General features: G+C 38.1%; 1 protein-coding gene across 12 annotated transcripts in view; it reads right to left on the bottom strand.

Moving 5' to 3' along the window:
* NFIA (nuclear factor I A) overlaps positions 1-12,850 on the bottom strand; it is a 562,979-nt gene that overhangs the window by 87,525 nt on the left and 462,604 nt on the right. For all 12 annotated transcript variants that reach the window (XM_074334805.2, XM_074334806.2, XM_074334804.2 and 9 more), the window contains exon 6: positions 9,251-9,378. In XM_074334805.2, coding sequence (XP_074190906.1) covers positions 9,251-9,378 — 128 coding nt within the window. The remainder of the gene's footprint in view (positions 1-9,250; positions 9,379-12,850) is intronic.

The following is a 12,850-nucleotide window of genomic DNA, read 5'->3' as shown; positions in this document are numbered from 1 at the left end:
GCAGATGGCAAATTCTGACTGGCATTAGTTGTAAGTAGTAATGGTATCCTAGAATTTATGAATCTTGAAAGTTAATCACGGTGAAGCGATTTCTGGGTTGGGATAGCTAACATGGCAGAATAATACGGCACGACAGAAGACACTTCAGATTAGAAATGGATATTGGGTTGCCATTCCTTGAATTTCTAATGACTTGAGTGCATTTCCAATGATGCACATGAAAATTTTAACTACCTCTCATTACTTACAAAGTGGAAAAATCCCTAGAGATTGGGATGTTTCTTCAAAATGAAGGACAATAAGATGTTTGGACCACATTAAAAGCCAGGAGAGCTGGCATATTATCTGAATAAATACCAAACATTCACAGCTGTCTATAAAGCCTGTTCTCCACAGTGGGATGAAGGCACTGGACTGCAAGCAGAGTTCCTCACTCCACACAGACCAGAGAACCAGGAACCAAAGTAACCCACTATTTAAAAATCCAAAAGTTTCACAGCATTTTTTTCATTGTTAAGAAAGGGTGGTCAGTAATACCTCACTCTGAAGAGGCAAGCCTATTAACTGTATTTCAGTGGGTTCATTCATTCTATTGCAATTTCATTTTTCATCAAGTTTAAGAGATGCTTCGAAATAAAATGACTTTTTTATTCCCAAAGTTTTCTCCTATTTGAGAGACATACTTTATGATTCCATGCAGGAGAGAATCCTCTCCATTTGAGTACTTGGTGTGTTGTTCAGGAATCCATCAGGAAACGGTCCCTGATTTACTGCATCGATATGAGTGTTTCTCGTAATCTTCTAGGATGTAATTCACCCATCATCTTGAAATAGGTGCCATGTCTTTGATTAATTGATAAGTTTATGATGTATTTGAAATCCTTGGATGGATAGAATTGGATAAATAGGCATTACTGTAATCCTCTGTCGAGCAGGAAAGCAATTGGGATGTGCACAGCCGCATCAGAAACTGCCACACAGCACGGGCAGAGAAGCTATTGACTCCTGAGAGCTATGTGAGTCTGTGGACTTCTTTCTTCCCTCTCTCCCTCAGGCCCCATAGAAAGCCCTTTATTCTCAAGTAGTAAAAAAAACTATTTTATTATAAACACTGATGGCCCCCAAACAGACAGAACTTCATTCTCATATAAACCGATGATGTATTATACTTGACTATTTAACATTTAAATAGATTCATCAGCATGTAGAAAAAAATAGAAAAATATAAGAGAAATAAGTCCGCAAATAGTATCATTAGTGATCTGTATCATATTTTACAAATTAAATGTATATGTACACACACATATATACACATTTATATATATAGTTGTATGTACATATATAAATACAAAAATATTTAAAAGCTATATAGAACAACAATGTATGACATAGCAAGTGCTCAGTAAATACTAGCTAATACTTACACAACAAATATATTTAAAATTGGAGCAGAATTCCAATTACAAAATATAAGTAAATTTATCTTTTACTGTTAATCAAATTGTGGTATTACTTGAGTCTATAAAATATCTACATTGTGTTCATAGAACAGATGATGTAAAAACACTAAAGTATTTTTTTCTCTTTATATCAGAGATTAAAACTACCTTCTCTTTGAGTTCGACAAACATTTAATAATATTTATTACATAAATACAATTTGTTAGATATAGGAAAATCAACACAGCAAACTCTTAGGTAAGTCTGATCTATCTATCTATCTATCTATCTATCTATCTATCTATCTATCTCTTGTTTCTTTTCTTCCAACTATATTTTCTGCTTATTTTTCCCTTTGGTGAATTTAATCTCAATTCAGAATAATTTTGTTTCCTCTAAGTAAACATTTGCTCAGATTCTGCCCAATTTCCTTACTCACAAGTCAGAACACTGAGATTTGAATCCATGGGTGCAGAAAGATGTATCTTTTGTTGGAGTCGGATGGCATTGCTTTGTGCACTTACTCAGTTTCCTAGCATATCGGCTTTCTGCATACTTCTTAGAGATGAAGAAAGATAAGACTCTGATATTACAAAGGGGAGGAAACAGGGACCAGCAATCACCGATGCTCTGTTAGTAACGGAATGGCTGTTGCAGCAGCTCTTCCAAACAGTTACAGTGGAAGATTGTGGTCTAAGCCAAGAAATAAACTCTCAACCTGAGTGTTTCTTAGCTTACCCCATACCTTGTATTACAGCCACTGGGTACGTGTTAACCCCCCTCTTCCCTTCACGGGCTGGAAGCACTTTGAGGGCAAAGTCTGTCTTGGTTTATTAATTTATTCATTTATTTATTTTCCCTCTATCATCTTGCACATAATAGATGCAGATATGTATACTATGTTTTCAATTTAATTTCATAATATCTTACATACCATTTCAGAGTTTTCAAAGTATTTATCAAAAAGAGATATAGCATTTCTATAAAGTTTTATTGTTGACTAAGTATACAGTACTTAACATATATTAAAAATACTCTATGTCCAGTGCCATGCACAGTACCTTGCACACAGCTGGTACTTAATAAATGGTAACTCCTGTTTTTATCATCTCGTTTGAGTTTGAAAGGTCAGGCTGTTTCATTGTCCCCAATGTTTACATAGGAGAAAATGAAAATTCAGGGAAGCAGTTTGCTGAAAGTTCCAGGCTTGCTCATGGCTGAGTACAAGAACTGTAGCTTTGACTCTTAATTTGTACTCTTTCCTCTTCGCAAAACATTCTATTTCTCTCTTATTTTCTCCCTCCCCAGCAAGCCTATGAAGACTCTAGTGGATAGAATGACACATGCTTTCAAACCTCTCCTGAGAACACGCTCAACGAGGCCACAAGATGATCCAGTCCTTTGCCGCCTTAAGCCACTGGGGCTGTGCTGAAGATGGTGACAGGAACAGGGCAGGAAGGAAGAGTTCACAAATAATTCTAAGGTGTGAGCTACATTGTTCTTCTGCCTTCCTTCTGGAATATTGACAAGCCTCCTTTCCAACATGAATTTAAAAATTTGGAGGTTTGAGTAATTCATTTATTCAGATAAAACCAGCTGAAACGCAGCATGTGTTTTCCTGGGAGCTTCTGCATTCACACAATTGTGCATCTGGGCTCCCTGGTGCAAGTGGAGCTATAGTCACTCACTCAACACATGCAGGCAGCACTGTGTCCCCTGAGCACTTCGCCTGATTCAGAGGACAAGATACGACATGTGTGCACCTTATTTTTTGTTTATTTATGCAACAAATATTTCATTGAATACCATGTGCCAGGTACTTTAATAGGCTTCAGAAACACAACAGGAATTCTTTTGACCATGCTTCATCATATACATGTATATGACAAACACACAGCCATACATATAGTGTATGTGCACGTGTGTGAGAAGGTTACTTCTTTTCTTCTGATAGGTAACCTTCTAGCCTCCCATTACAATAGGTTCTTTTAGGCCTCTTCTTTTGGCATTAAAAAAAGTAGCCTTGATAAAGAAGGTAAGGGCATTTTTTAAGGGTGTTTAGAGTGCTCATTTTGCAATACAGCTTTCTTGTTATAACCCTTCATGTAGAAGAAATTTCTCTGATGAGGGTCACTAAAGACCAGGCCCCCTCTGACTGTATGCTGTTCCCTGGTGCACTGGTCTCTAATGAGCAGGTGCCAATACTAAAGAGATAATGGGAGGCAATGTTGTCACATAACAACGCTTCCCTACTGCTCCATAAATGCAGAAGAAGAGAAGCCAAGACACTGATCCTATGGCAGTGTTCTGTAACAGTGACTATTCCTATTACAGCAGTAGACTGTGGGAGATTTAATAATTTTCCCTAATACATTCTAGTGCGGCAGACTGTCCATGAGCAGTGTGCTATTATTAGCAGTCGGTTGCCTTTTTATGGCATTGATAATAGGCCCTCTCCTACGTGTCTCCACTATACGTTTAAGTTGGTAAACTTCCCCCACTCCTACAATTGATGAATGGCTGTTGGCAGTCAAATTAGAACCAGCAGAGTTGGGAATCCAAGTGAACCTGATATGGGGTATTTAAAATTACAATGAACTAACATAAGTCTGCAAAAATCCAACTGTGCTTCCAGTAGTTAAGACACTGAACTCCGGTTTTAAACATCCTGGGTTGATCAGGTGCTTACCAAAATGTTCTTCTACAAATGCCTTTAAAAGAAATGTAGTTCTTTTTAGTATATGTGCTGCCGAAGCGAGCACGATATGTAGTTCTTTACTTAGTAATTGTGTTAGGAACAGACAGCATGTCATTACAGAGCTTAATTTTGACCTCCAAAAATGAGGACTACCGAGTCTTTGGGAAGAAGTCCATCTCTGAAAGAAGTTTATCTCTGAAAGCTTTTAAGAAAATACAGCCTAATTTACTACTTACCAAATTTTGACTTAAAAACTTATTCCTGAACTGTTTAGAACGTCTAGCATCTTGGCTAATGTAACTGTGTCTGTTAATAAGGTTTTACAATCACAATATAATTGAAGGCATGCTAGAATTCTGAATATTTTTCTCTAGAAAAAAATTTAAGTAGCCACTTACTCATTTTCAAACACAGTACTAAGTTTCACTGAAAAGCCCCAAATTTCACGTTTTTCCCCCAATAAAATTATCTTTACTTCTGCTGAAACTGACTGATGTGTATGTGCTCAACGCAGGTGAGGTCTCAAGTGCAGGAAGTCGTGCAACTCAGTAATCCGTGAAGCTTAATTCACTTAAAGGAAAACCCTTTAAGTTAGGCAAGGGATACTTGTAATAAAATTTTGTACACTACTACTTGTCCATGGGGTCACTGGTAGGGTCTTCACAATCGTTTTGCCTTCTATCTATTAAAAATTGGATTTCACTCAGTAACAGCCTATAGATTGAGACTATAGTAAACATCAATTCTGACAGGATTATTGGTAGCAAATTCTGCTTTCATATTTATTGGAAGTCCCCAAATGTCTCTGCTTTATGGGCTTCATTCACTTATTCATTCACACAGTATTTATTGAGCATGTACGTATTGTGTGTTCTGGACACTGTTCTGGAAGCTGGGTATACAGCAATGGAAAAGACAGACTAAGTCCTACTGTTCATTAAGTGTGTCTTCTAGAGGGAGAAGACAGTCCGTAACAGTAGGAACTGTTAGGAAGTAAGGAAAGCAGGGTTATGAGTTACAGGATGATGGAAAAGAGTCGACCGCTATTTTAGTTCCCTGGGAGGCTCTCCGATGAGCTATTATTTGAACACAGATCTAAATGCTGAGGATTATTTTATTTTAGGGGCAAAAATGATAACTATTTCACCTTGTTAATGGTTAATACCATTTGCTTCTATGTTGTAGCCTATGTGTATTTATTTAACAACCCACATTCCTTCCCTGGCCTAGACTGTACAATAAGGATTTGGGATAAGGAAACGGGGGAATTTTCCAGGTCTTTCTGACTAGTTACTTTTTGGTTTTTATTATTATGTTTTTAATTTCAATACAAGCCCAGGACGTGAGACCTTAAAATACAAGCATAAACACTTATGGTAAAAGAGGTTATTGAATGTAGAAGACAAAACATATACTTTGAAATTGGATTTAGGTTAAAGTCTGGATTCCAGATTACAATTTTCAATTTTCATCTCTACTGAGGCAAAATATTTTAGAGGGATAATTAAAAAAAAAAAATGTGGTACCCAGTAGGTACTCAAACAATTGTAACTATACTTTTTACCATATACATGAAAGCATTATGCACAGTGTTTAACTCAATGTAGGCGCCTGCCTGTGGGTTTTCTTCCTATTTACTTGCATTATCAGTTTCTCTGCAATTTTTCATTTGTACAGATAAACAACAGTTGATCGTATGTGCATTTTTGCTTGACAGGATTTCATAGGACTCATTTCATCAGTGTGTGATTAGCTTCAAAGCTTCGAATCTAACCCAGTTTTAAGATAACTTGGAAATGAAACTAAGTGGAGGGAACAAATGCAGCATTGTGAGAGAAGCAAAAGTCAGCTTGAAGTTGTCTGATATTTTTAAACTAACATCATCTTTAATCTCCTATGCCCTTCTTCCCAGATAATAAGAGCTGTGCACTAAAAGTGCTGAGATAAACTAATGGGGAACAGGATACTACAAAAGACATTTGAAAGAGCCCATGTAATTTACTGCATGTCTGGTTTGTTTTACTTTCCAAAGCCTTCCTGTTGCTCAAGGAAATTTGTCTCTTCTGGCAACCTTCGGCCCTCTTTTGGCCGGGGAGTCCTGAAAAAGCATTTGAGGGCAGGTAAACAGATGCAAAGCTCTCTGAGTGGGGAGTAAGTACAGGCCTTGCTCCCTGTGTCACATCCGAGGCATAAAAAAGTATCCTTTAGTACTTGTTTGAGAGAATTATCCCTAATATAGGCAACCAAGAGGCTGCTGGAGCATTCAGATATATATATAACTCCCAACATGCTCTGAAGGTAATTTACATGAGTGAACCACTAAAAGCCTCCTACTCAATGAACTGTACCCCTGGGGAAAAGCCATGCAGGCCCGGATCAGTGTGGGAACAACATAAGGGTGCTCCCTGTGCCAAAAAGGGGATTGGGCTAGATGGAAAATCCCCAAAAAGGACCATCTGGCAGCATAAATTATCCATTTAAAATGGCTGGTGTGAGTTAATGACACTGAAGGCACCATGAACATGTACAACACCCTTCAGTTGAGTTTTAATGTCCCCTCAGGCCCTGTTTCAATGATGACTTTCTATGCTGAATGTGGCCAAATGAAAATTTATCCACTGTCCTCCCCCATCCCTCACACACATATAGCATGAAACTGCATTTTTCTGCAATGACATAAGGATAGAGAATGGAGAATCAGTGTAGGAATATAATTATATAATTGTGGGGATTTCTATCTACATAACTATATATATAGTTATTATATATATATACATGTATATACATATATATTTAAGAGAAATCCCCCACAATTATACAATTATACTATATATGCTATTATCTATCTATCTATCTATCTATCTATCTATCTATCTATCTATCTATCTATCTATCTTACCAAAAGAATTCAGTCATTAAACTTTAGTTATTTAATGAGTACAAAGGATATAGGTATTCAGATATTAAGATTCATGATCATTTGATTCATAATGTGCACAGAAATAATTACTTTGAATAAAAGAGTTACCAGCTCAAAGTACACTATATTCAACCAACCCCACCGCCCCAAATACGCCCCAAAGCAATCTACTGAATGACCCTCGGTAGAGGGGCTTCGTGTACGTCACACAATAAAAGCAGCTTTGAGATGTCTAAAACTGCATCAGTGCAATACTCAAGCTCAAATATACCAGACGTACATATTCTAATTCTGATTTTCCCTGAAGCAGGTAAACTGGCTAGTACTCTAATTAGCCTTTTGAAGAAGGGTTCAAAAAAGTTTTACATCTTTTAATATTTTAATAGCACATAAACTTTTCATTGGCACTATACGGAGGTCGTGCTGATGATGCAGTTAGTAGGAACGAGGAGTCAGCATTTTCATTTTCATTTAGGCCTGGCTTTATTTCTTACCACTTTAGGTGAAGTGGCATGATGTAAGTGTGGAGTGAAGCTGATGAATGACTTTTAGAGAAGACACACCACACCGTGAGTGCTGTGTTGGTAAAAACAGAAAAAGGGGGCACCGGAGGCTAATACCCCCATCCTTCCACTTCCCATTTCACTGGAGGATGAGCTTCTTGTGTGTCTGTTTCCCACCCACAACTGTGAATTCCTTGAAAGCAAGAGCCGTAGTGTTCCCATTCATCCTTGAGTTCCCAGAACCAGGCAAAGTGTTTCATCCCGGGGAAGTTCCCCATGAAGGTTTCTGAATGAGTGACTGAGTGAGGGAAGAAGTTGAGTGAGAGCATTAGGTAGAAGCAAGGCAAAGTGAAATTTTTGCAATTTAGTAAAGGGAGCAAGGTAAAGGGCTCAGCCAGCGTGGCCTGAGGTTTTGTTTTGTTTTTAATTATCATACAGTAAAACTCCCTGGGGGGAGGGGAGGGAGGCAGAAGGTATACACTTCTATGAATGTTAACATATGTACAGATTCCTGTAGCTACCAGCCCCATTAGGATATAGAACAGTTCCATCACCCTCAAAATCTCCCTCATCCTATCCTTTTATAGTCACACCCTCCAAGGATTGTCTTTTGATATGTTATATAGGAGAGAAAGATGAAGGGGTTACTTCAGAGATTTTCTTGGTGCTTATCTGTTTTTGCAGAAAATTACTCTGAGGCACTGATGGGGAGAATGGTCAGAAACATTTTTCTTTTTCTTTCTCCAAACTTACTCAGTACTGGGTGTTAATTCTTAGATGGTTTATGTATATTACCTCACTTAATTCTCAAAAGCATTGATATAGCTATTGTTATTGACAGATTATAAAAGTGGGGATACATAGGCTCAGAGAAGTTGGGAAATTTGCCCATAATCACACAACCAGGAGGAGCTGGATCCAGAATTACACTCTGCCTATCTGATTCCAAAGCCCACATTCTATTCTTTACACCTGCTGACTTTGCATATTGGGAAAGGCACTGGAGAAGATGCTCCCTTGCTCAGGTGGAGGTTAGACATGGAGAAAGACTTCCAAAAGCTTCTGCTATCAGAATTATTCACCTTACTCTCAAGACTCCACAGCTAAGACTAGACTACCCCAGGACGTTAGACTAGAAGTCATCATTTCCTTAGTTCAACAAAGATGGACATAAAGACCATTGCTCCCTTTAAACAGAAAAACAATCCTGATACTTTCCAGTAATAAGAAAAAATATTTTAAAGTATTCTTATTACATAAAAATCCAAGTACTGTATAAACTGTAACACAGAAAACCCCAGTCTCCTTTTTAATGTTACCCATTCAGCTGAAAAAGTTGATAGACTTTTATTTTGATTGAAAGACAATTCAAAAAAACCAAACCCAAAAGGCAGTTAGTATAAAAACAAAAGCAAAACCTAATGGAATGCTGGACTGGAATGTAGCTGAAAATATGTCAGAATAGAAAACCATGTACCATTCTTATCAGACTCTCATTTCAGTTGAATTGCTGCTTTTCACGGCCACCCTTTTATAAATGCAGCAGTCAGATACAAACAAGTGTTCATGGTGAAAAAGTCAAAAAGTCAACTGCTTTGAGCTTGCTCTCTTCGCTTTTAGGCACGGTGTGGGTTCCCAGGGCATTTAGATTTCAGAGTTAGCCACGTGCCCCCGTGCCCGCCCTGCTTACCTGGCTCCACTTCATGCCATCCGCTTGACTGACTGCCACTTCCTGGGGAGCGCCCTTGGCCTGTGTAAAACGGCTCTTCACCAGGACTGTCCATTTCATCCTCCACAGACTTGAGGCGCTTTGTGGAGCTGAAATAACACACAGGTACATGTTTAAAGGCAATCCAAACCACCTTTCTCTTGGATATTGCATCTTGGGTTGAAAGAAAGCCAAGAGAGGACGCAACTGGGCAATTCAGTATAGTTCTATGACTCTTGAGGCTCTTGTTCAGTTTAGTGAGTCACTGGATGTGGAACAAAGTCTTGGGTCTGTGTTGCTGGGGTCTGGGTTTGATTTTTATTGTCACTCAGGTTGCTGTTGCTGCCACATCCTATTCCTTTGTCCTCTGAGGAACTGGTGGCTGGCTCCCGCTCCTGTCTCCACCTGAAAGTATTGGTAGTCAGCCCACATGGTATACTTCCTCAGGCTGTGGCTGACGTAGCCATCGGCAATTTCCCTAGTTATCAGGGCAATCCCTTCCGGCACCCCAAAAAGAAAAAAAAAATCAGGGTGTATGACCCTTCAAGAAAAGCTGAGATTGATTTTTCTTTTTCTTTTTTTTTTTTTTTGGCCATGTTTTCTCATCTTCTACTTGGATCTGTTCATTCAAAAAATATTTACTGCACAGCTACAATAGTCCAGGTACTGATCTAGACACGAGATAAAACAGTGAACAAAAGAGACAAAAATAGGAGGAAGTACTGCATTTCCCTGTGACGAGGGACATGGAAAAAGAGTGGCCCAGTGACTTTTATGCCTTTCCTCTACAAAGAGATTACCAAAATCAAGTTCTATTCCATCAGAGTAGGGATTTTTTTTATTTTTGGAGAGGTGTGGTTGAAAAATTTCCAGAATGTTACCATTTGCTCCAGTTAAAGGACTGAATTTTTTTTCTCCCAATTTGAGGCTTCAGGAAGAGAAGGTAAGAGGTAGTGAAATACTACATGCTGCTAATGTTGTTGTAATTCTTACTTGATTATGTCACTAACATACCAGAACGGGTAGATTTTATACCTAGTGGTAGTGCTTGTTGGGAAATCTCTTCCTCATGTGTTAAGGTACAGAACTTGTAATATGTTTTCATCCATCAAACATTTTCCGTATACCTCCTATATGCCAGGTGCTATGCTAAATGCTGGGATATAGAGATGAATCAGACATGACCATTGGCTCCATGAGGTTTTACAGTCTAGTGGATGAAGACAGAGAGGTAAACAAAATTGTGCAAAAGAGAAATCTAGGTATTACCATGGAACGACGTATAGAATATAATGGGACCCTCAATAGAGGAAAGAAACAGTGATATGCCTGGAAGGTTGGCACAGGATTCCCAGAAAGAGTGTGTCAAGGAGATGGAGCAAAGAGAAGGAAAAAGCAGAGACAGGCTGTTATTCGGCTGATGCACCACCCAGGCAGCCATTTTTGGATTTTAAAAATTGAAACACTTCTTTACCAATTGGCAAAGTGTCATTGTCTGAAGCCCCATAAGTTTCTCCAAACATTCCACTCCATGTTTGACCCAAGACAGCTGCATGATCCAAAACCTAAAGGGTTAATGTCTGGCACAGCCAGGGCATTCTAGGACTTTACCCAAGCATTATGGCAGGGCAGCATCTTCTCTAATTGGTATGCTTGTGTCACTCAAGTTATTGGGTATTTTGAACATCACTCTCTGGAGAGTGGTCAATCTCAGGCAGAAACAACATCATGAGTAAAGTGTGACATGTGCAGAGAATTGCCAGGTGCTTGGCAGGGCTGAAGTTAAAGGTGGGGCTCAGCAAAAGAGGGGGGTGGAGGTTATAGAAGATATTGTATGTCTGGACTTTATCCTACAAGTAGTGGAGACTCCCTGCAAAGTCTAAACAGGAAGTGATATCAGAGTCATATTTTAGAAAGTTCACTGGCGAAGGAAATAGATATATAAGCCCAGGAAGCGCAGAGTCCCAAACAAGACGAATCCAAAGAAGCCCACACCGAGACACATCATAATTAAAATGCCAAACGTTAAAGACAATGAGGGAATCTTAAAAGCAGCAAGAGAAAAGCAGTTAGTTACCTACAAGGGAGTCCCCATAAGATTGGCAGCTGATTTCTCAACAGAAACTTTGCAGGCCAGAAGGGACTGGCAGGAAATAGTCAAAGTGATGAAAAGTAAGGACCTACAACCACGATTAGTCTACCCAGCAAAACTATGATATAAATTTGGAGGACAGATAAAGAGCTTCCCATACAAGAAAAAGCTAAAGGAGTTTATCATTACCAAACTAGTATTACAAGGAATCTTAGAGGAACTTCTTTAAGATGGGAGGGGGGCTAAGGATGAGCGAAAGGAGAAGGGATTAAGAAGTACAAATTGGCTGTTACACAGTAGTCATGGGGATGTAGGGTATAGCATAAGGAATACAGTCAATAATATTATAATGACTATGTATGGTGCCAAATAGGTATTAGATCTATCAGGGTGATAGATGGGATTGGGGTTGGGGGCTGGGTGAAAAAGGTGAAGGTATTAAGAAATACAAATTGGTAGTTACAAAATAATGATGGGGATGTAAAGTATAGCGAATATAATCAACAATATGGTAAAAACTATGTATAGTGCCAGGTGGCATTAGTTAGAGGGATCACTTCCTAAATTATATAAATGTCTAACCGTTATGCTATATACTTGAAACTAATATAAAATAACATTGAATGTCAACTCTAATTGAAAAATTTGAAAAGGGGGGGAAGACCAATAATATTGTGATAGCGTGGTACAGTGTAAGATGGTTGCCAGACTTATAGTGACCACTTCTTTGGCATAGGGAATAAAATCAATAATGTGGTAATAACACTGTATAGTGTTAGGTGGGTACTGTTGAATAACTATGATGTACACCTGAAACTAACATAGTATTGTATGTTATCTGTATTTTAATTTTTAAAAAACCTTACAAAAAAGGAAAAGAAAAAAGCAAAGCAGAGGAAAAAGAAGGGGTGGAACTGAAAGGCAGGAAGACAGTTAACAGGCTATTTCAGCAATCTGAATTAAAAAATGTGGAAGGCCCAATTTAAAGAAAGAAATTATAGTTATTAAAGTTGGCATACCATTATTCTTAGCCTTTAAGTTCTATTCTCATTAAAGCCAGACCACAGGAAAGTAACATATCTGTTGCATGCTAGCTTAGTACTCAAAGGAAATATTTTAATGCTTATTTAATATTCTTTGCTTGGCTTTCCTTGAAGTTCAGTGAAAAATAGCCACTTGAAAACTTTTCTATACTTTATTTAAAACTGCATATCCTTCATAAAAGGATGTACACACAAAATTCCTACTAATACATAAAGCCAGAAAAAATATGGTCTCTTTAAATGAATTTCTATTGATCCCTTTTATTAGAAAATGGAGATTATATAGCCTATTTCTTCCCCTTCTTGCTTTAGCAACCAGGAAATCCTGGGGTAAATTTAAGGAATAACTTTTGGTTTGGGTTCCTAATATATGAATTTCTCCTATCTTTCCATATGGTTTCTAACCTCTCTTTCTGTATTCAATATTACCTGTTGTATTTTAAAAAT

This window comes from Rhinolophus sinicus, chromosome 14 (assembly GCF_057876585.1).
Source record: "Rhinolophus sinicus isolate RSI-liver-muscle chromosome 14, RSI-T2T, whole genome shotgun sequence".
In the NCBI taxonomy this organism is placed as follows: Eukaryota; Metazoa; Chordata; class Mammalia; order Chiroptera; family Rhinolophidae; genus Rhinolophus; species Rhinolophus sinicus.
This window is presented reverse-complemented; position numbering and strand designations above follow the sequence as displayed.